The 24062-nt window shown below is 45.3% G+C and overlaps 1 protein-coding gene and 1 long non-coding RNA gene across 7 annotated transcripts; one reads left to right on the top strand and one right to left on the bottom strand.

Annotated features, from left to right (window-relative positions):
* Nucleotides 1-72: 72 nt before the first annotated feature.
* LOC308065592 (C-type lectin domain family 2 member B-like) lies at nt 73-17789 on the top strand. 6 transcript variants are annotated; one of them, XM_080391674.1, is made up of 8 exons: nt 76-374; nt 1051-2147; nt 2216-2236; nt 8891-9059; nt 9858-9920; nt 11932-12083; nt 14196-14299; nt 15205-17789. In XM_080391674.1, exons 4-8 carry the CDS (start codon nt 8897-8899, stop codon nt 15314-15316), a joined length of 594 nt encoding a protein of 197 aa, XP_080247800.1. In that variant the 5' UTR covers nt 76-374; nt 1051-2147; nt 2216-2236; nt 8891-8896; the 3' UTR covers nt 15317-17789. The 6 variants fall into 6 exon arrangements, with proteins under 6 accessions (XP_080247803.1, XP_080247800.1, XP_080247798.1 ...); XM_080391672.1 differs by having other exon boundaries at nt 1051-1699; nt 2071-2236; XM_080391677.1 differs by having other exon boundaries at nt 73-374; nt 1051-2236; nt 14199-14299.
* LOC308065600 lies at nt 17189-24062 on the bottom strand. The gene is made up of 2 exons (XR_013928808.1): nt 22728-24062; nt 17189-17292 (listed from the first exon to the last, which is right to left on the bottom strand). It is a non-coding gene; the product is annotated as an uncharacterized lncRNA (long non-coding RNA).

Genomic DNA, 24062 nt, shown 5'->3' on the forward strand with positions numbered 1-24062 from the left:
ATTCCGAGAAATCATTGACACATCGCGCGCCTGCGCAATGTCCCTGGGGCGCTGATCTGCACAGACTCTTATCCCTCAGCGTCATGTTTAAAGCCTCCATCTCCGCTACGTTGCATGTGCAACGGGAATCTGAGACGAAATGTCCCATCCAACGACAACCACCCCAAGGACTTAGCCGTGTGTGCATCCGTCATGCGGCAATAAGGGTCCTTGGACATTTCCCGACTTTTAGCTAAACACAGGTGCGTCACCCTTTAGACAAGTGGCACAGCATTCGCTATTCACCGGCCACGGTCATCGCAGGGGTCAACGGGCTCCTCGCTTCCCGCCGGCTGGAGGAAGGGTCGGGGCGGACGCGGCGGTCCCGGCACCGCGTGAGTAGGGGGCGGGCGGGGCCGCGGGGCAGGGAAGGGGTCGGCGGGCTTCCCGCAACGGGTCGGGCTGCGGCGGCACCTCCGTGCCCACGGGGCGGCGGCCGGCAGGCGGAGACCCCGTTCGCAGCGCCGGGGCAGGGGCGGGCCGGCTCCCGCGGCGGCTCGGGCCGGTGGGGCTGGGGGGGGGCGATGTACCCGTGCGGGGCGGGTGGGGCCGGGGTGCCCGCGGCCTGGGGGCGAAACTTAGTCACGGACAGTCAGTGTGGTGCTTTGTGGCTCACTGAGAAGTTGCAGCCGTTAGTTTTGAAGTTTAACGGCATCCTCAGACGTCAGGCCGCGCGTTTTTCTTCAGCGAGCCTCTGCCTTCAAGAAGCGTTTTGGGGTTGGGGGGGGTGGGGGTGGCTCGCCCGACCCCCCGCTGGCCGCCTCGCTGCTCCCCGCGGAAAGCCGTGGCGGCTCGGTGGGCACTGTCCCGCCTGTGCCCCCCCCCCCCCCCCGGCGCCGGCCCGCGGCAGCGTCGGGGCGAAGGCGCCTGCGCGGCCAGACGGGACTGTCCGGGCAGCGGGACGGACGAGGCGCCCCGGGGCTGTGTTCGGGGCAGTCGGCGGAGGCGCTGGGGGAAGAGCACCTGGCTGGGCAGGTAATTCCAAGCCTTAGTTTCTTTCTCTGCCTGTAGGACGGACCGAGCGCAAGTGGAAGCTGATTCTTAGGAATTAGGCATCAAATTACAGTTACGAATTTGTGGAGTTGCGGCTGATATGAAGGAATAGTGGGAAATAGGAACGATAGACATCGATTGTGATTGTATATGTTTGCTCAAGGAGTGTAGGTGTGAATGTGTATGTTTGCTCAGGGACCATGTAGTCTTAATAAATAATGAAAGAAAGAGTCTGTTCTTCCTCTAACAAAGGGGCTATTTATAAAAAGGATCGGAAACATTCCAATGTTACCTAGAGGGAGCACTAAATCTCCTTGCTAAAGAAAACCAGATGCTCGGCAAAGGACTGATAAACTAATAACATGGGAAGCGAGAGTAGGCGGGTTTAGGTAATGAATATGTATAGGCGTTAATTGAATATTAATTGTTTTATTGTATAAATATTTGATGGTTCGTCACTTCTGGCATGTATGCTTGCGGTGGAGTGATCCCCCGTGCATCTGCACGCAATAAACACACTACTTTATAACTTCCGTGTGAAGTGCCGTATGTCATTTTGGTGAGCCAGGCAGGAGTATTTCGGCTGCAGAGCTCATGCTCCTAGGCGCGCCCCGGGAGATTTCCTTGGAGGAGCCTCCTCTTCTCAGCTGGATCCACGGATAAAACGGTATGTTTAGTAACGGGGCGGCTGGTGAGACGCACGGAGACGTCCGGAGCGCAGTGTAGTCCCCAGGAAGAAAAAGTACCTTGGGAGGGGGTTTGCTGACCAAGGGGTGGCCGCTAGCGATCTTGAGGGCAGATCGAGCAAACCCGAGGTTACTGCCAGATCCTATTAAAAGCCCGGAGGCCTCACGACGGAAAGCAGGGGGTGGAACGGAATAAGGCAGAATTTCACAGTGATAAGTTAAAAAAAAGAGGGACCTAATAGTAGAAAGTAAGGGAAACTTTGCGTCGGGAAAAAGGAAAACAGGGGAGTAACAAAATCTTAAATAATTCATAACCAATAATCGCTTTTGTTATCTCTTACATATTCTGCAGAAACTTTGGAGCGTTTGATTTTCCGTGTATAGCTTAATTATCCTGACGGAGTGTGAGTGCAAGGGCGTGGTGGAGACGTGCATTTTGATTTCCCGCGTATAGCTGAATTATCCTGACGGAGTGCAAGCGCAAGGGCGTAGTGGAGGAGCATTTGAGCGCGAAACGAGTGAGTAGCTCTATCCGCCTTTCTGACCTTGGGTGACTAAGGCGGCCGGAGGAATGGAGAAAGCGATTCCTCCTAGAACAATAAATTGGGCAATGTTATACGTGGTTAGACAGAGTCGCTCTGAAACACCTTCTGAATTCTGAGACAGGTAAGGGATACGATGCGCCGACACACACCTCTGGACCCAAATTTGGAGGTAGGTGCACAGCAACTAATATCCCTCTTTTGGGGACAATCACAGGGGGATGTTACGCGCAAGTTGCAAAAATTGAGACGTCCTGAAAATAGAGCCTTAGAAAAATTACTAGAAGAAGCATGGAGAATATTCAGTAATCGAGAAGAAGGTTACAGGCGTGACCAAAAGAAAATATTAGTTGTTGTACTTATTTTACGTTGTAAATGTAAAAACATTTCTGTATTAGGTGTGATATGAATGTGGGTGTGTGAATATTGTATTGAACATCCAAGGGGTGAGTGTAAACCTCTGTACGTTTTAAGGTGCATGTGGTGTAAAGAAATATTGTATATACAGTGGGGGCAAGAAATTGAATGCCCCCACTAACTGTAAGGTTTGGATGTCCTGGGGTAAGAGAGAGAGAGCTGTAAGTGAAATTAGAGTGATTTGTGGTTGGGATAACATTGTACGGGGTAAACAGAGTGCTGGAATAGTAAGAAAGAGTCCGCTGGAATGTGTTTTAAGTCACTGGAAGGACATGGGGGGGCAGCCTGGGGGAAGCGTGCATAAGAGAACTTTGGTTAAGTACTGTAATCACTGGTGGCCCCTGTACAAGTTAGGGGACAGAGAAAAATGGCCCTTAAACGGGACACTGAATTATAATGTTTTGCTACAATTAATGGTATTTTTAAGGCAAGAGAAAAATGGGATGAAGTAACGTATGCTGGTATGTTTTTCACTCTGAGGAATTGCCCGAGTGGCAAAAGGAGTGCGGTATTAACCTAGCTCCACAAGTTCCTTTAGTATTAACAATGGAAGAGGATCAGAGGGGAGGTGGTGTCGGGAGAATAAAGAGATGTTGTTCGGCATGTAGTATTGGGGGGAAAGGAGCTCGGGGTTGTAATTCCTTCTGTGGAGCAACCAGAATTAAACACGTTGTAAGATAAAAACTTGTACTAATGTATGTAAGACCTGAGGCGGGGTGGGGTGGGGGGATGGAGAATCAAAAACCCTGTGAAAGTGTTAAGGTATTTGGGTGAGTTTGTACAAACCCCCGTACCCGGTCGAGGTGCGGCTGAGTCACGCTGGATGCACGGCAGGGTGTTTGCTGTTTGCCTGCAAAGGCTGATACGTACGAACACAGACTTAAAGCAACAAGGAGCAGATTTGCATTCAGGGTAAGAAAGAGTTAAAGCAGAAGTGCTGTTGCAGAGGCAGGCTTGTGTAACCTGCAGAGCAGGAACAGCATCTCCTGCCCCGAATCCTCCTGATGGTGAGCAGGAGGGGGTTGCTGTTGCTGACAATTGAGCAGAAGGACCTGAAAATGTCACCCCAATTGCTGCAGCCCCTTTAGGGCAGGCTATGGGTCTGAGGAGAATAAAGGTGAATCTTTGATGGGGAAATTTAGATGTTTGAAAGTTGGTAGTGAAAGACTTAACAGGATGATCTAATAGGACTAGATAAAGGTTCGAGTTGATTGTTACTAGATAATTGTGAGGTAGAAAAGTTGATGGAAGGAACAGGGAACGTGTACAGAAGGTAAGAGAAGAAGAGCTGGGTCGTGCTAAACTGGTAGAGGAAACGAGGCAGAGGCAGAGACAGGAGGAATGTCAGGTAGAAGTGAAAGAGTGAACCCCTCTCCTGTGGGATCGGATCACTGTGCGTACATACTGTAGGGAAAGCGGACACTGGAAGCGAGATTGCCCTAAGCTAAAGAACCATCAAGGAGTTTGGGTGAACTAGGGACTAGGAAAAATGAGGTGGAATTTTTAGTGAATACAAACCCAACTTATTTGGTGTTAAACTTCAGTGACAAGAATTTGTTACAGTTGTGGGAGCTGCTGGCCACCAGGAAAACATCCTGAAACCTTTAAAGTACAAACTAAGAAAACAAATAAGAATGCCAAATTCACCAAAATCTTTGTTGAGATGAGATTTTTTAGAACATCTAGACGTTTAAAGAAGGAGACATGAACCCAAAAGTTTAAAATAATAAATAAATTGAATACGTGAGCTTATCTTTAATTCAACAGAAAAGTGGAAAAAGAGGACCTCCTTGAAGTAAAAGAAATCTTTAAGGAGGTATATCTGGAAATAAATTCCAGGTAGGGTGAAAAATGCTTTACCTGTTACAGTAAGAATGCTAAGAGGAAGGCCTGCCTAGTTCAGGTAAAACAATATCCCTTGGTCAGCAGGGCTGTGGGGGATATTGGCAGGAAAAGTAAAATGAAATACACTCTGTAGTAGTTCTACTAATGTAAATCTGTGTGTTTTACCATGACAGTGACTTGTTATGGGATGCGCAGATGAAACTCTGCATTGACAACGAAGTACAAGGAATAAGGTTGGTCAGGTGCCTCCTGCCATAGTCAAGGGCAAGACTGGGTTGGCCTCTGTGTTTGCCACCAAGCAGAATCTTGAGCTCCGCTGTTCGCTGCAACCCAGTAGGCGTTGAGCGGTGGGGACATACGCCGTGCCAGACCTTGATGTGAGGAATGGCCCCCTCTGTTATAAGAGGTTCATCCAGGAAGGAAGAACATAAGATGGCCCATTGAGGCACTGATTTGGAAATTGGAAACCGCCTGGCCGACCATGAGGCCAGGTGAGTAGCAGAGGAGGCGGGAAAGGAGGAATTTATCCTTAATACCAGACGGTAAAATCCAAACTATAGGTACAGATCAGGAGCCACACTGTTCTAAAGAAGACCTAGCGCTAATTCAGGACATGAATGGTAAAATAAAATGAAATAAGTGGGCTTATTTGGCAGATGGCCGTATGGCAGTACCATCCAATGTAATATGGACCACAGCCCTAGCAGAACATAATAAGACTCATTGGGGAGCTGATACGTTATATAAAAATCTAAATCAGAAATTGTTAGGGCAAACATACACTACAATAAAGCAGGTGACTCCGCAATGCGAAGTCTGTTTATGTAATAATCCCAATGTAGCAAATAGAACAAAACTAGTGAACATTAGTAGAGGAAATTATCCAGGACAACAATGGCAAGTTGGTTTTTCTGAACTCCCAAGAAAAGGGGGGTGCTGATACTTTCAGTTATGACGGATACATTTTCAGGTTGGCCAGAAAATTTTCCTTGTTGAACAAATAAAGCAAGAGAGGTAACGAAGGGATTGTTGAATGAGATTGTTTCCCATTTTGGGGTACCGGCAACAATCTCTTCTGATAGAAGCTCACACTTTTGTGACAAAATAATACAAGTGAGTACAGTATTAGGAATAGATTGGCAATTACATACTCCTTACAGACCTCAAGCAAGTGGGCAAGTGGACAAAATGAACCATTTAATTAAACAACAAATAGCAAAAATAGGGCAAGAAACAAATCTAACTTGGCTACAGTCTCTCCCTTTAGCATTATTAAGAATCCGAACTAAGCCAAGACAAAGGAAAATTTAAACCCTTTCGAAATATTATATGGGAGACCGTACCAGTTACAATTCGCTGGAGAGCATCTAAGACAGTTGGGAGGGGGATATTTGTGTGAATATGTGAAGGCCCTCCAGGGACAATTGAAGGTTATAAATAAACAAATACTGGGAACGAAGGCCAGGGGGTTAAATCAGCCAATCCACTCCTTTAAACCTGGTGACTATGTGTATATAAAGACTTTTTCAGGGAACCTTTAGAAGAAAAGTGGGAAGGACCCTATCAGGTGCTGCTGACAACCTTCACCACTGTCAGGATAAGAGAACAACCAGCCTGGATTCACTATCTCTGATAAAGAAAGCTCCTGAGAAATCATGGGCTGTGGTCACCTCAGCAGGACCCATGAAACTACGATTTATTAGATCATAATTGCATTAGTAATTTCTTTAATTTTAATAACTTCTAGAAATGCAATATACTGTCAAAAGGGTCAGGGATATTTGTGTAGAGTTACTCTGATCTTAATTGTAACTTGTAGAGATTTTAGCAACCGAAACATGGGTAAACAATACCCGTCTTCAAACATTGCAAAGAATTGTTAATGCTACGAAAGCTAAGGAATGCTGGATATGTACCTCTCTTCCTAAAGGAGGCTTGATAACACCCCTGTATGGGGTGGCCTCTCAAAACTGGAATTATCTCGATGACAAATGGCCTACCTGGCCGGACTTTTTGAAAAAGCCAAATGATGGTGGAGGATATTGCCTATTTGATAATAAAACATATAAGTTGGGTCCCAGATTTGATTTACAAATATTAAACCTAACCACCACAGTAGTTATGAAAAGTGATAATAACTGTCATCGGAAAGCTCAAACAAGACAGGAGGAACATGTCCTGGAAACCCAGGGCAAAATACTTGTTCCCAATCTGACGGATGGAATGATTAAACAGACATCCATAAGATATGGAACAAGGTGCAGATCCTGCATGAAATTACTAAAGATGATTTATCATAGAGTTTTGAAGCTATATGGAACAAACTGACTTCGTGGTTACCTAATTTAGAATGGTTAAAGCATGCTTTTGTTATAATACTTATTGTAGTAGTTTTAGGAATATTAATATGTTTATTACTTCAGTGTTTTGTTTGGTGCTGTTGAAGAATGATCATAAGATATGATGATTTTCTGTAGTTGTAAAAGAATTTACAATAGCTGTTAGAAAAGGGGGGAATGAATAGCGAATGCTGTGCCACTTATCTAAAGGGTGACGCGCCTGTGCTTAGCTAAAAGTCGGCGAATGTCCAAGGACCCTTATTGCCGCATGACGGATGCACACACGGCTAAGTCCTTGGGGTGGTTGTCGTTGGATGGGACATTTCGTCTCAGATTCCCGTTGCACATGCAACGTAGCGGAGATGGAGGCTTTAAACATGACGCTGAGGGATAGAGTCTGCGCAGGGGCCACGCCCCAGGGCCATTGCGCAGGCGCGGTGTGTCAGTGGCGCCTTCGCACTGAGCGGGGCGCACGCGGAGGTCCCGGCACGGCGTGAGTAGGGGGCGGGCGGGGCCGCGGGGCAGGGAAGGGGTCGGCGGGCTTCCCGCAACGGGTCGGGCTGCGGCGGCACCTCCGTGCCCACGGGGCGGCGGCCGGCAGGCGGAGACCCCGTTCGCAGCGCCGGGGCAGGGGCGGGCCGGCTCCCGCGGCGGCTCGGGCCGGTGGGGCTGGGGGGGGGCGATGTACCCGTGCGGGGCGGGTGGGGCCGGGGTGCCCGCGGCCTGGGGGCGAAACTTAGTCACGGACAGTCAGTGTGGTGCTTTGTGGCTCACTGAGAAGTTGCAGCCGTTAGTTTTGAAGTTTAGCGGCATCCTCAGACGTCAGGCCGCGCGTTTTTCTTCAGCGAGCCTCTGCCTTCAAGAAGCGTTTTGGGGTTGGGGGGGGTGGGGGTGGCTCGCCCGACCCCCCGCTGGCCGCCTCGCTGCTCCCCGCGGAAAGCCGTGGCGGCTCGGTGGGCACTGTCCCGCCTGTGCCCCCCCCCCCCCCGGCGCCGGCCCGCGGCAGCGTCGGGGCGAAGGCGCCTGCGCGGCCAGACGGGACTGTCCGGGCAGCGGGACGGACGAGGCGCCCCGGGGCTGTGTTCGGGGCAGTCGGCGGAGGCGCTGGGGGAAGAGCACCTGGCTGGGCAGGTAATTCCAAGCCTTAGTTTCTTTCTCTGCCTGTAGGACGGACCGAGCGCAAGTGGAAGCCGATTCTTAGGAATTAGGCATCAGATTACAGTTACGAATTTGTGGAGTTGAAGCGACCTCTTAGGCATACGCTAATTAAGATAAATAATAATAACAGTAGTGAAAGTAAAGATGTCGAAGCCTCCAAAGAGGCTTTTGAGGTTTAAAACCTTTAAAGAGGTTTTTGGTTCCCCCCGCCCCCCCCCATCATTATAATCTTTATAACCTAATTCATGAAGATGAATTGATGTTTCTGCACTGATGCAGTAATGTTTATAGCTGTGTGTTCTTCTCTGGGTGACTTCTTCCTGTTAAATTTATGTGATTGAAAGTGGGATTTAAGAAAAACTGAGGAAAACATCACTCCCTGGAGGGAGCACAAAAGGGTACAGTGACCTTCCCTCTGCAGACCAGGTTCGGTCTTGCCTGGGAGGTTGCCCTAGCTTTTCACATGCAGATGAAACTACTTTAAGCTGGGTAGTGGTGAAGTTGAAAGCTCTGTGCTTTGTGACCTTTCCCTCCTGCCTTGATATGCCCCATCCCTTCCCTGTCACACTGTTCCCCTCTGCTCTGTCCTTCCCTTTGTTCCGTTACAGTCCTCACTCCCTATTACTCCCCTCCCTGGGAAGGAGGGTATGTACAGTGTATCTGAGGCCCACCTTCTCCTTTTGGTGGGCCTCAGATGTGATGCACAAGCTCCTCGTTTTCGATTTGTTTTCTCATTTCTCCGTCTACCCTGCCCTCATCCCCTCAGGTACAGGCAATGACTAAGGCAGCTTTGGGATTTCTACTGTTTCCGCTCATCTATAGACAGCAGGGGAAGAACTCATTAAACATAGCTTCTTTTTTTGTTTCCCAGCTGTAGATGGACACTGAGATCGCCCAGATGACACAAGCATTTCTGGAGGATGCAAAATCCAGTAATGCCAAACAAGGTGCCAGTCAAGACGTGGAAGCTAGTTCATGTGTGTGGAAGACAAGGAGATGCTTTGAAGAGAGGTTCAAGAAGCACAAATGTTGCGTGTGTGGTAAGACAGCTTCCTGCAGGTAGTCTGAAGTCTAGTTCCAAGTCTAGTTTCAGGTCCCTGGGAGTTTACTTCTGGTCAAAGCTGTAGTCACAAAAATTAAGATTACTGTTATGTTTGATCCAAGTGTCAACTGTTCATGTTTGATCCTTTTGTGTAAAAAAGGACATTTTCCCATGTAGTAATGTCTCTATGAAATACTCCTGGACAAGATGTAGAAAGTGAAGCCAAGCCTCATTAGAGAAAGTAGTTTGCAACAGATGAGCTTGCACATCTGCACTGAAATTTGTGCATGAAGGACTGCTTGTGACAAAGGGAAAAGACATTTGATTCAAGACTATAGCCATGCTACAAACATTAACTTTTAATGTTTGAATTGTGTGAGAATCCTGTTTTCCAAATGTGGGTGTAGCTTGATTGGAGTTAGCGTGACCTGTGAGTTCTCAGCCTCCTGAGAGGTTATTGCTAAATGGTTTGCAGAACATAGAGGAGGTGATAAACTTGGGACTGGAAGACTTAAATTTGCTGTACAGGGATCTGCACATCTGTGGAAAACTTTAGGTTGTATACAAATAAAAAAAAAAGTGACTTAGTTGATAGCTGATCATTTTATCAAACTGTCCGGTACATAAATGTCAATTCAGGGTGCCTTGGTTGACTTTAACAGTGCTTTGATTTACATACTTGGAGCTTAAATGAACGGTTATCCTGCTGCTGTCTCATTTAATACTGAAATACAGACTGAGCCTAAGTGCTCATATATACAAAACCTTTAATGATTTTTTTTCTCTCTATTGCCAGTTTTTCTGCTAGTTGTGCTGGTGCTGGTGCTTTCCTTCATCACTAAATGCAGACTTCCATCTGGTAAGCTTTTGGAACATCTTCCATATGAGAGAGATTTCCTCTGACTGCTGACTGGTCCAGGATCACAGCGGTCAAACACAATGACATTAGTACTCTGCAGTGCCTGCAGTGTGACAAAACCTGGGACTTCCATCACTCTTTCAGTTGTTTTGATGTTGGTATAAGATGGAGTAACCTCCACGCCTCCAGGCAGAATACAAAAGGAGAGAGGATTCTCCCTACAGATAAAATCCAGATGATACAGCGGTAAACTCTTTCTTTTTCCTGCATTGTTACTGGTCATAAGAGTGTAGTTTCTTGCCTGGCCGTGGTGTACGCATGTCTTGCCTGTGCTTGTCACCAGTAACTTAGCTGATTATACCAGCTAGTGCATGCACTAAAGCTGACATCACATCTTCAGACATAGATTCCAAGCTTATTGTGTGGGCTGCTCATATATATGGGCTTGAGGGCTCCTTTATTGTCACACTTGGCAGACGACTAGGTAATAACAGTTGCCTCATCTTCTTCACAAATAGTCTTTGGGGATTGTTCTGCCTCTTTGTTTTTAAAAAATTCATTTGTGTTATGTGCTGTAGTTTTAAGAAGTCAGCCCTACCTCCCGCTGGCACAGTAGAGGCCAGATGTGCACTTGCTGTCCTGTGCAGAACCCTTCTGTAGGAGCAAAGGCTGTGCTGCCTGCGGTATTACCTGAGGTATCCAAGTCACGGCGTGCATGAGTATCTCAATGCAGCCTCCACAGCCTCGTCTGCAAGGGAGCTCTTGAATCTCTGCATTAAATATATCTGTGGGCTGCCCCCTGCAACATGGGTGTAGTAGTGAGGTCCTCCGCACATACATGGAAGCAGGTGAAGGATGATGGTGACATCTGTCCCTGTTGATTTTTCTTTGCTTTTTTAGGCTTTTATTTAAATGGAATCGGTCACATTTTCTTTCAGGGGTTGAGGGCAGTGCTCACACGTGATTTGCTAAGGGGTCTCCAGCTACTCTCTTTGCTACATGTAATTGATCAGAAAAGAAGAGAGCAATTCACTTTCTGTAAGCCTCTCTACTCGTGTAACAGCCAGTTACTTTCATTTCAGTATTAGCCATCTCCAAGGTTAAGCAGTGGATAGTTGCACTTTGGGTGCAGAAGGTCTGAATTCAATCCCAGCAGGATGACTCGGGAAATACGCTTTATACACTGCATGAGCTTGGGTGTATGATAAAAGACACCATGCTGCACAGAAAAGGTCACTGTAACCATTCAGTAACAATCAGGGCAGGTTATTTTTGTCTGGAAAATAGAAACCAAAGTAAATGGAAATTAATTATCTTCATTGCAAGAAATTAAACATCACCGAAACAAAACATGCCAGTGAATCCTGTCAGCCCTACAGAGCTGATGGAGAGGGCATCAAAACGCGCTGTTGAACAACTCCAATGAACCATTCTCCAAACCATTATTTCCAAAGTGGTAATAATAACTTTCACCTCTTCATTAACAGACAATTTTCATTAGCATCATATCAACACCTAATTTACTTACCTTCACATAGATCTGTCAAGTGCTTAAGGTCTGATGCAAAATCAGCAACTTTTCTTCATGAAATACCTCACCAGTCTTAGATGTTCAGACAACTTCATTACTTAAAATTAATTTGATCAATAAATTAACCGTGTGAGGTTGATTACCCTATTGATTACCTACAGCTTTAAAATGTGTCAAGTATAAATTGTCAATTATCAATACCTCTGATTCTCCGAAATTCAAGAGTGTTTTCCAAACCCTACACTTTCTACTGATTGTAATAATTATGATTAGGCTGTATCCCCCAACTCCTAACGTTTCTCAGCTGAAAACAGTGCCTGGAAGGCAGGGAAGTTTAGGACCCTTGCCCTTCCTTTGGCTTCTTTTCTGGCATCTAGTGTGGCATTTGCTTTCAGAAAAATCTACATTTTAGGTTGAATTATGCTAATGAATGCTAATATCTTAACAGGTAGAAGTTTTGTTCTCTCTTTGCCGTTGTAGGTGCAGAACCTGCGACGTGCCCCAGGGACTGGATAGGTTACAGAGATAAATGTTATTCCATCTCAGAGGACCAAAAAAACTGGACGTCTAGTCAGACCACCTGTGTGGAGCGTGGATCCTCGCTAGCTGTTTTTGAAAGCCCGGATGAAATGGTAATGAGGCAAGAACCCAACAACAATACAGACTACAACTTCTGTATCTCCCTCTTTCCTTGACAAAGCTTTTTTTTTTTTTTTTTTTTTTTTTTTGCATGCAATGCTTATCCTGTAAGTAAGTAAGCTGTGTGAATTCAGGTAGTGGGAAGTACTGCTTTGTTACTGTAAGCGGCTAGCTGACTGCAGCAGGTGCAGCAGCAGTGCCTAAACGCTCCGCGCTGCTTTGGTGCCTGCATTTGACTTGAGCGACTATGAAAAGCTCTTGTGTTATGAAGAGTTTGCCTAATTTTATTTTTCTGTCCTATGGACCTTCACGTTCAAAGCAGGTATGAGTCTGTCCGACATCCAGTACAGACAAATAAATGGATACTTTGGTTTCTATAAGAAACTGAACATGTAAAACCGTTTCTCAGTATAGTGGAAATTACCCGTCTTTATATGCTTGCTTCTTTTTTTAGTTACGCTGTAATGTCTCTTAGAGACACATGCTTATACCAGTGGTGGGAGTATACCTCTTCTGAAGCTGGTTTTAACATTTTCTCATGCCGTTAAGTTTTGAAAAATATTTTGATTTGCCTGTATTGTGGACCAAGTTGCACTGAGTCTGTGAGTGCTAGTGTCATCCTGCTACTGCATGCTACTAAAACTGTAGTGTGCTTTTGGTGATCTGCTGCCTTTTGAGTATTGTCAATGAGAAATTACTTTCATCAAAAAGTTAGTTTTTAGATAAATTGATGTTTGAGCTTTCTTGTTACTGTGATTGTTGAATAGAGGTCAAAAGGCTACTTTTCCGGTTGGCTGGTACATACTAGTGGTGTAGCAGATACGGAAATGGAGGAAACCTTAGTGAAGTTACACAGATTAAGTCACATCTAAATTTTACTTGAGCTAATAAGTATTTTTGCACCAATAAGAATTTCAACAATGAGAAGGGTGCAGGGCCTAGCTCTTTCTTCATGTATGAGTCCCTTACTGAACGTAGTCTCATTTTATCCCATTGTGAGGCCCCTTTCTTCTACAGTAATTCCAGCCACATTTGACAGATTGTCGTCTTTCAACAAGCCCGTTCTGCGTTGCTGCCCTGTGAGCGATCACCTCTTAGCAAATTTGTAAATGCCTCTCTTCCTTACACATCTAAAAGCTTCACTTCTAATTCAGTGCCTGTGATCCACAGCTGATAACCGGCTAGGCAGAAGTTGGTGTTATTTAAACTGCTGCTTAAAAAGCTTACAGCTACAAACTGTAAACACAACTTATGAAAGAAAAGCACAGGAACACTGACACTGGCTTACTGGGCCAGATCAGTGCTCTATGGTATGTGTTGTCTGGTCTCCAGCTCTGGATAGCATGAGCCGTATCAGAAGAAGATACACCAAAACCTACAGAAATGGCACTGGGACCCTCCTGAGGCAGTTTCTTCTGAACTGTATTGAATTGCAATTGCTAGAGGAGAGTGGAAGAGTATAACGGTGCACTCTTTCCACAGCCATTAGAGTCCAGACTGACAACTAATATTTATCTAATTTTTAAGTTCACTGAGTCTAATGATAGCTTGTTGCAGGGAGTTCTGTAATATTAACCCATTGCAAGTGCTGTTCCTGTTGTCCTCCATCATTCTTTGCTGTGTTTGATATAAGTTGCAGGCTTCTGGAGCAGTGAACTGTCTTTTATTCTTTATCTGTAAATCCACAGATAGTAAACCTTTAAATGTAAATTACTTAAAACACTAATTGGGAAGGAGAGGCGTTCCCACAGGCCCATCTGAAAGGCAAGAAACACATGTACGTACCAGCCTATTTAGACCAAGCTGCATATATAGAGGTTGATAAACATATATAGACAACTAATACATGGGGGGGTGTGTATTTTTGCATGTAGTGAGCAGTAATAATTTTCTAGGGTATAGAACTGAGTAACTTAACTGAAGTTTATACTATAATGGTCAATTTAAAGGCAGAATTAGGCTCTTAACTCTCAGTGAAATGCTTATGGGAGTGTTCTAGATGACAAAGTGATGAACTAGTCCTCCTCAAAACTCACAGGAAGAATTTGCTTCTCATTGTGAGACTTCATGATGACAAAAATAAAAAATGGCTTTTTTTTTTAAAGCAGGCCCTCGCTAAGCTTTTGAAATTTGAAGAGGTCTGGATTGGATTGTGCAAGATACGTGAAAGATACTACTGGGAGAATGGTATTGCCTTGGAGATGGAGAAGTAAGTTCCTTGTGATTGTTTAACACGTACTTAAGCAAATGTAGTATTAGGGTTTACAGCACAGTGTTATTTTTATCAGGATTTTTCTTTTTCCTGTGATTTATAACTGTGACTTTGCAAATTAACTTTTTGCAGTTATTGTTGATCTGACTCCCAACAGCACCAATGTAGGGAAGTCCCTGATTCAAAAGGGGTTTTTTTTTGGTAGCTCAGCACATCAAGACAAAGTTATTGAACATCCCTATTTACCTTAATTTATACATATTTTTCAGTACATAATATAGACTTCTCAGTTGTTTTTCAGATCTTCAGAATTTTTGGTTTCCATTGTGATCCTTTGTGCTTGTCTTCCTGAAATACACAGTATCTAGCAAATATGCATACATTTTTTAGGGATGAAAGAGGATGAAGTGACAGGTATGAGGGAGTAATCATCTTCAGATGGGTTAAGCAGCTTTGTAAGAAAAATCCTGTCTGCCTCAGTAAGTTTGTCACAACCTGTACACAACCCAGATTTCCCCATTTACATTAGAGAATGTGTGGACTACAACAGCTCTGTGTCAGGCTTATCAAACAGCAGTTCACCTTGTCTTTCTCACCAGACTGTTTATGACCTCAGTAATTCTAGGCAGGATATATCATGAGCTGTGTTTTGTCTTTCCTCCTGTTATTGTATGGTACCTGCTATGGACTGTTCATAGAAACAGAGATTCATGTAACACTGCATGAGCTAAACCGGCTTTTCTAACATGACTTGTCACTCGCCTTGCTTTTTGCAGCAAGGGACCGTATTGCAAGGGACCAAAATCAACTGGGAACTACTTCAGCAGAGCTTTTGTTTTACAGCAGGCTAAAATATTTGACTCGGTTGTAGAAACTTGCTGTTTTCTTATGTGTTTTTTCAGGTTCCATATACAGAATCACTCCGACTGTGCCTACTTGTATGACTCCGTTATTTCTACATCAGCATGCTCTTTGCCCAGGTACTACATCTGTCAGGCTTCCCTAAAGCGATGACTTAACTATCCATTGATACAGTCTAGCGATGGTACACGTGCTGCACCTATGCTGTCTCAGACCATCAGCCTAAATCAGAGAGAAGAGGATTTGTCCGAGCCTTCCAAAACGTGCTTCTAGGTGGTCTTTCCTAGGACAGGAGTGTGCTAGTCCAGTTTACAGATCACCTACAATGTTTACCAGTGCTGGCTGACAAAGCTCAGGGTTGAGTGGGATTGTTGCTAATCTTCTGATAAGTAAGGATCTCTTTCGTATCGTGCTTCCTGTTAGAACGTGGCCTTGGGGATACACAGCAGCCAGAGACACCAGCCAGCCAGGACACCTCTGATTCTCTGGAAATGTGTTTTATACTTTGCTGAACTTTATGCTGTATTACTATCTACATAGATTTATGCATGCTTATATAGAAAGACTTTCAGTTAAAATTGTGTTCTTTTAATGAAGCTAATGTCCTAAGTTTGCACCTATGTCAGTCCGTGGCCATCGTTGCTGTCAACACTTCCTATGTCTGAATGATGAGAAGTTCCATATTTACCAAAGGAAGTGGCTACAAAGTCTTTCGTACGCCGCCTTTTTTTGTGGGGGCTTTCAAATTAATATTTACCAGGTTTGTCTGTGCTAAAATTTGAGCTTGTGCAAAAAAGCCAAAAGCACCCCCACCCCAATGCAGCGGGGTTATTTGTGACCACTCTAGTGCACGATACTGAGGAAAAGGGCATATTCAGGGGTTTTTTGTACCCCCTGCAAGCACTACGTGCACAAAATCTGACACTGGAGACTGCAGTGTTTACACACAAAGTGCAGGAAAAAAAGGTTCTAAGCAGACAGATGTAGCAGACTGGGACGTGAGAGCCGCCACCATTGGTGCCAAAATGGGTAGAGTAACTGCTCAGAGACTAATTTTGTCTTTAAGCAGCAGAGGTATTTATTTCATGCAGTGTTGGGGAGCTAGCCTGTTGCAGCACTCTCAAAACCATCCAGCTGCAACAAGGTCTTTCACCACCTCATACCAGCATACTCTTCATACAGTCCCTCTGCTGCCGCCTCATCCAGGGCCTGTGTTCTCTCTCCTCTTGCTTCTTCCTCTCAGCTTCTTCCCCGGCTGCTCTCTCTTCATTGGCTCTCAACCACTTCGCTTAAGCAGCCACAGCTGCACCTTATCCACATGGGCCAACCCGCCACAGCTGTATATTATCAATGCTGATTAACCCAGCTTCATTCCACTACACTAACTACACTACACCAGCACAAGACAAACTAGCTCCAAAGTTTTCAGTGAAAAGTTTTCGTGAGAGGTTACAACATCTTTACATACATATTCGTTTGATTGTGACATCTAATCGTTCTAGCCATAATAGATGGGATCTAGGTGGAGTAAACCTTTCAACTTTCTCTGTTCAAAGATTTGCTGACTTATGGTCCCCTTATCTCCTTCAGGCGCCCACCATATCTTTTCTAATTATTCAGAGGACATTCCTTTAACATCATCAGTGGAACCTTTTCTAATTACATTCCTTTCTCAACACAGAGCATCACCCAGAGCATTGCACCAAACTCATCCTGACCAATCTTTTTAAGACCTTGCTCTGTTTACCATTTGCTAGTGTCCCTTTGCTGAAGCTTCTTAGGCATTGTCAGCACAAGCCCTCGGCTGCTGCATTCCTGGGGGGCGTGTGAAGAGTCTACATTATCTTCTCTCAGTTGTGCTGTGTTGCAGAAACCTCCAGCAGAAGGGTAGAGCCCATAACTGGGGGCGGTAACTTCACTTGCCTCGGCAACATCTGCCAGAAGTTCTGTTGGAGCCTTCAGTTGGCTGGTTACTGAAGGTACATCAGCAGAGGGTTGTATGTTTCTCTGCCTCTCACATCTTACCTGCTAATGATGTTAGTCATGGAATCATAGAAGCATTTAGGTTGGAATGGTCTTATGGTCTTCAAGTCCAGCTGTGAATGATGTGGCAGCCTGGTAAGAAATTCCTGTAAAAAGAGCATTATATAATGGTGCTGAAGGTGGCAGGGTGTGTCACTGAATTACTTTTTGGGGTGCTGTGTGTAGAGACGCTAATCCTGAATCAGGTTCCACTGATGCCAGGTTCACACCCAGGTGCTTCCAGAGCCACGTGCACTAAGGTTATCCCTTGAAAACTGGTGCAAATGAAGTCAGAACTCATACTCTGCATTTCAAAAGCTGCTACCTGTCATAACTCTGAATATTTTGCTACAAATGGAATACTAAGAGGAATGTAATGAGCAATTATTCAATTGTATTGAATTGTATCAACAATTCAAAGTACTTGCAATGTGGGAAGCTCCTGGACTGAGTTTCTGGAAAGGGGCTGTTTGAGAGGGGAGGTGGAATAGGAGGCATAGGACAGTTTGGGGCTTTTCACTGTTGTAAAACTTGACTATGGGATCCTGAGAGAAAAAGGTAACCAAGAACTGTCTTGAATAAATGGAATTTTCGTACAAATCCAGATTTTGTTTTGTGTTTGTCTAGGCTGCGCTAAGCTGTTTTCTGTTACCAAAGGCCGCCTCCGTGTTGGCAGTTCGCAGGGATCATTTTCATTGTTAAAGGAAAGGTTTGACTTGAGATAAGCAGCTTTCGGGCAGCACAAGCAACTGGCATGCCCATCAGTAATAATTGCACACAGACACTCTCCTTCAACTGGTTCTTCTGAAAGTAGTGTTCAGGACCAGGTGCTGAGGACACACAATACATGTACACAGAAAGCTGCAAAGGGAGGGAGTCCAAGGGTGATGGAGCAACAGTGACACGCTCACGCAAGCCTGTGTTAAATAAACAAGCATCGCAATAACTGATTCAGACATTTCTGAACAGGGGTGGGAAGGCCTAAATGTCTAGTCATGTGTGATTGCTTCAAGTTCAGCAGAACTGTAATTTTTCTCATAGGTTCATTTGTAAGTTGCATAAGGACTCATTAAAAAGATCCTTCCTTTCTTGCAAGTATCCCAGTTTCAGCTATTTTCCAGCCATGCACGGTAAACCTAAAAAATGGAAGACACTTCAGAGACATGCCAATCTCAAAGCCAGCAGTCATTCAAATTAAGGCTTTAGTCTCCAAATCATTTCTATTCAGAGGCCGTTGGACATCAAGATCTTAGGGTTTTTTGCCCACATTTGAATTCTGCCTCTCCAAAATTCTAGATCCTCTTCTATTTGGGGAAATAGGAATCTCTGCAACATACATTCTGCAGCACCCTTAAACAGCGGGTACAGTATTGTCATTAGAAAGAGGAGTACTGCAGTGGGAGTATACGAATCCAGAGTAACTGAAAGAAATTCTACTTCCAGCACTTACAGGCAGATGAACAGAGAGCACGATCCACTGCAAAATCACTGGCACTTCCCAAACCCACAAATTTTTCAGGTTAAAGCAGCTCACTGAATAAGTTTATTTCAGTCAGAATCAAAAACGATGTGCTGCTTGAGACCAGTTTCCAGGAAAGAAATGCCTCTGTCCCCGGAAGGAGGCTATGATCACCATGTGAATTATAAATTCTCGGTACCAAATGGAAGTAAAAGCACTTCCAGAAAAGTATCAATACTTGGACTGGGGAAGAAAACAGAGATAAATACTTCAGTATCCAAGGTTCTTAAGTTGTATTCTATTCCTCTGTTCTGAAGCCTGTATATTCTATATCCTACCTTATAATTTGTATCATAGCTGTGTTTTAAATTTCCGTTCCTGCGCTTTCTCTAGTCTGCCTTACCAGAACCTCAAGACCAGCGAGTGTGAAGGCAGAAAAGTGCTTCTGGAAAGTAGGAAGTGAGGTATTATATTTTGGAGATGAGAGGAGACATTGGCAACGTGAGTGGTGGGAAGAGGGAAGGAAAAGCATTGGCTTATGCAGTACGGTCCAACCAGCCAACAGGTCAGAAGTAGCCTGTAGTAGCAGCTACTTTCTCCTTGAAGAGGACAGAGAACAACTTTTAGATCTATTTCCTTCCATGTCCAGGTAAAAGAAACGGTGGGAATGGAGATGGAGGCCATATGGTTACAGCCTCGACGTTCAGTCATAGGCTGGTTCAAAGGACTTGCCAGTGCAGTACTCTCGTTGACTTACTGCAGTTATAAACAAAAATTAGGGAAAACAGAGCAGACATGAGGAAAAAGTAATGAATGGTGACGTTTAATTTTCTCTGTATGTTGAGGTGACTGGGAAGCTAATGAAATACAGTCATCTTGGTTTTCTTGTGGCATTAGATGGGCTTGACTTTTCTTGCATTAATAAAAGGGAAAATGACATCTCGGTCATTTTCCCATAATCCACACCCCTGGGAAAGCCCATTAGGGCCAAGGAGGCTGAAGCCATGAAGGTGAATGTCCTGTACAATCTGTGCATATGGAGCTGAGCCTGAGCTGAAGAGAAATGGTCTTCATCAGCAAGATTGAGGTGATGTACACAGACCCCTCCGTGAAACCATCAGTGCCACCCTGTGGTTCAGTGGGCTCTGAAGTGTGAGGAGCAGCAGGGACACCCTGACCAGGGAAAGGGGACAAAGGAGTCAGCTGGAGGCAGAGTTACGAAACAGGAATGGGAACAGAGTGGGACCTACTATGGCATATAGCAATGGATTTTGCACTGGTAGAGGGTGAGCAGCTGCCCTGCTTAGCCACCTAAAATTTGGGTGGTTCTGAGAGAAAATTAATCCCATGTATTTATCATGGGATACTGGGTCCTTGGAAGGTCTGGCTTCTCACTACTACTTCTAGAGGAAGCGTAGACAGAAAAATTAGACTACATGCCTTTTTTTCTGGCATTTCAGATGTTAAGATAATGTAGCTTTATTGTAGCATCTATGTCTGATGAACTCCCACTTTCTGAAAATCTGTCCTGTCTCACTGCCATCCTGATAGCAACCACTACATTTAGTTCATCTGCTCATGTTACATGCAATAATCCTGGTCCTGCTAGCTGAACTGAAAACTCTAGAAAGCATGGTTATAGGGATCCACCAGACCTAGAGGTTTTGGGGTTCAGACGCTGCAGTGACTGTAGCACCCAGCAATGCTGCACCCAGCTTCTGAGGTTTGATGTTCTCAAACCTGAACAGGGTGAACATCATAGCCCTCCTGACAAGGCAGGTCTCCAGGACTCACAGTCCCTGTCATTCAGAGAGGGGAAAAAGAGGTGGTGAAGTAGAAACCGTCTCCTGTGCAGCACCACGGCCACCAGACAGCTAGGCTGTCCCATTGCATTGCACGGTGATGTGGTGGCTGCTGGGGCAGGGCTCTGACAAAAGCAGCTGCAGGAGTGCATGTCCATAGCTCCCCCGCTCTGTGTCACAGCTGTGGGCTCTTTACACCCACAGAGACCTTTCCGCCTTCCCTTGTTGACCCCAATAGCCCTGGGGCTCCCTGGAGAGACCCCGGCAGTCCCCTGGAGGGGGGCATACCATTTAGTGCAGGAACAGACACACATATGAGAACTCTGCCTGGGGTCTGGTTCTCCAACTTCCAACCCCCTTGGTAGGGATTCCTGCTTTAACGAAGAAAGCACCAGCTGGAAATACACCACAGGTTAAAGAACCTGTGCTGACTGTGACATGGTAGGTACTGCAAACGGAAAGAATGAAAAAAAAAAAAAAAAGAAGGGTAATTTATCAAGACTATAGACATCTCTAACCCCAGCTCCCAAGGCTTCACCTCTGACTGTACCAATGCATCTTCCAGCCAGCCCTGGTGCCGCTGGAAGGCAGTGGATGTGACAGGTGGTGCTCGTCTCAGCCCTGGCAAGGAGAGAATGGAAACTGCCCAGATGTAGGCACTGCCCCCGCTTCCTGCAGCAACCATTTTCTTATTACTCAGGGACTTAACGGTCGCCGAAACCACAGTGGTATTTGCTGGTAGCTCAAATGAGGTCACCTAAAGGCTTCCTCAGACACTTTTTGCGCTGTTTTTCTTAAAGTCATCCACCTATAAGAGCAAGGCTGCTAAATGTGGACCTATTTCCCAGGACAAAACAGCTTTACAAGATGTTGCTTAGGAAACATAACACATCACTCCAGGCTGCTTTGCAGAAGGCAAAATGAAGATGGAAGTTGCAGAAGCAAGCCAAGGGCAGGGTAAGGGGTTTATGGAAAAAGAGGGTGTCAGCCTCCAGTTTTTTCCTGACATGAACAGATCTGCTCGTGATCATAGTGCTAGCAGACAAGAACAGTTCTGAACTTGTGAACACAAGGCTACAATAGCATCTGTAACCCGATAAGAACTGCTCTGGAAACCAGTAATTTGAAAGATTTGCAAAATTTGTTTGCTTTTGTTTTTTGTTCTGACTGTATGAGAGCATCTGCATTCTATTAAAGCACCTTTACTGTCCTTTGAACTGTATCATAAAATCTCTAGGTAGCTTCCTGCTTCTTTGCACGATGTCAATGCTACTTACAGGAATTTTGATCTTCATTTACGTGAAATGTGTTTTGAAGTGGAATTTTGAGAAACATGGTTTTATTACATGTTGCACTGTAACAATGTTCGCAGCACCATTTAAATAGTTACAAAAGTAAATGTTATTACATTTCAGAGTTACATGAGTTTATTTTCCCAATGCATCTGAGTGATAGCAAACCACTCAGATCTGCTAAAAACATAGTTGCTTTTAGGCATGTAAAGAGATTTCTCAGACATAAAGCCTGAACATTGCAAAAGGCGTCCACCAGTTGTGTAACCAGAAACTTTGAATCTTGTGATTCAGGATTTTTGTAGCATTTTTGTAGTTTATGGGAGACATCAATGACTTCACGGAATATTATTGCATCTAGAACTTGGAGGCAGGACATGAAAATATGATGTCAAAAGGATTTACTCAAAGTGACAGCAAAGCTTGTGATCACCACCTCTTCCCAGCATTGCCAAATAGAATCATAGCACCATTTAGGTTGGAAAAGATCTTTGAGATCATGAATTCCAACCGTTAACCTGGGACTGCCAAGTCCACCACTAAACCATGTCTCTAAGCACCACATCTACGTGTTTTTTTAAGTAGCTTCAGGGATGGTGATTCCACCACATCCCTGGGCAGCCTGTTCCAATGTTTGACCACCCTTTTAGCGAAGAGATTTTTCCTAATATCCAATCCAAACCTCCCCCTGGCCCAGCTTGAGGACCTTTTCATTTTGTCCTGTTGCTTGTTGTCTGGGAGAAGAGACCAACACCCACCTGCTTACAGCCTCCTTTCAGGTAGTTGTAGAGAACAATAAGGTCTCCCCTGAGCCTCCTCTTCCTCAGACTAAACACCCCCAGTTCCCTCAGCTGCTCCTCATAAGAAGACTTGTGCTCCAGACCCTTCACCAGCTCCGTTGCCTGTCTCTGGACACGCTCCAGCATCTCAACGTCCCTTTTTCAGTGAGGGGCCCAAAACTGAACACAGGATTTGAGTTGCAGACTTACCAGTGCCGAGTACAGGGGGACTGTCACTGCACTGGTCCTGCTGCCACACTGTTTTGGATACAAGCCAACATCTACTGGTCTGAGATACAGCTATAGAAGGCCACCAAAGTGAACACTGTGGCAGAGCTTTCCTCAGTTCCCCTGCACTGTGCTTTAAATTTACTATCTGTGCTGCTGTAGAGGAATTATAGAGGAATGAAGCTGGGTTAATTAACATTGATAACATACAGCTGTGGGCTGGCTTTGGGGGCAGTGGGTTGGCTGATGTAGACAAGGTGCAGCTGTGGCTGGTTCCTGCTAAATAGTTAATTAGCTCCAAGGGGTGAGGAAGACGAGCATGGGGTAAAGAGAGACCTAAAAGAAGCAGAGGGATAAGAGCCTGTGCCCTAAATGTAGGAGAGACAAGGAGGAGCCCTGGGAGAAGAAGGGGGCCTGGATGAGGAGGGGCTGGCTGGAAGAGAAGCACTGGATGAAGAGAGAATCTGGATGCAGCAGAGGCGAGAAGCAGGGTGGGCTGGCCTGAAGAGGATGAAGAAACAGCACGGACAGTAGAAGAACTTTTGAAACCTTGTGGGGGATTGGTGGCTGTGCTGGGGCAAGGCGCAGGAACTACTTATAGAAGTTAACCTGGTATGGGATGGTAAAAGCCCTGTTGCAGCTGGCTAGGCTTGATAGTGCTGTGATATGCTGCTTCCTTGCTCAAGGCAAAGACCAGCTGCTCCAAAAGAAAAAAAAAAAAACCTCAGCTGTGCCTCTTACTCCAGGGCTGAGTGTCCCTTTCATAGCTGCACCTTTGTGTCTTCCCTGTCCTTCCTATCACATGACAATGCCATCTCAAACATGCTTCCCACAGAAAGACCCCGAGGTAATCTACCACAGAGCAGAACCGGGCAGTGTAGGTGACCTGAGCTCCCTTGCCCAGTGTGGACACACCAAGTCTGCTTTGGGCTTCAGGCTATTCACGAATCCTGGCAGCCCAGCTACCACAGGGGGTCTGTTCTTAGTTCCCAACAAAGTCACAAAGAAAATGTGTAGTCTGATGAGGAAAATGTAAGAAACATCTATCCATCCTGCTTGCGCTTTGTCCAAATCTAGACCTGAAGAAGCTTTGCTCAGGTGCTGAGGCTTCTTTCTTTTTCTGTAGGCTTGTCAACTGTACAAAGCATCACAGGTGATGTGTGAGGCTCCCTTTCTTCAAAACTATCAAGGACAGAGGCACACCAGACTGTGGCCTTAGTTCCCCAGAATCACGTTGGGAATCTCACCTTCCCCGGATGGAAAGAAGTACAGAGACTTAACAGTCTGCAGTCAGTGTTTAGGACAGGGAAGCGCATA

This window comes from Falco punctatus (genome assembly GCF_963210335.1).
Source record: "Falco punctatus genome assembly, chromosome: 6".
Classification (NCBI taxonomy): Eukaryota; Metazoa; Chordata; class Aves; order Falconiformes; family Falconidae; genus Falco; species Falco punctatus.

Excerpts from the sequence above, each read along its gene's own strand:
- LOC308065592 (XM_080391674.1), top strand. The coding sequence starts at position 8,897 with ATGGACACTGAGATCGCCCAGATGACACAAGCATTTCTGGAGGATGCA. Across the intron at positions 12,084-14,195 it reads TTGAAAGCCCGGATGAAATG|CAGGCCCTCGCTAAGCTTTT; the intron begins GTAATGAGGCAA and ends TTTTTTTTAAAG. Across the intron at positions 14,300-15,204 it reads ATTGCCTTGGAGATGGAGAA|GTTCCATATACAGAATCACT; the intron begins GTAAGTTCCTTG and ends GTGTTTTTTCAG.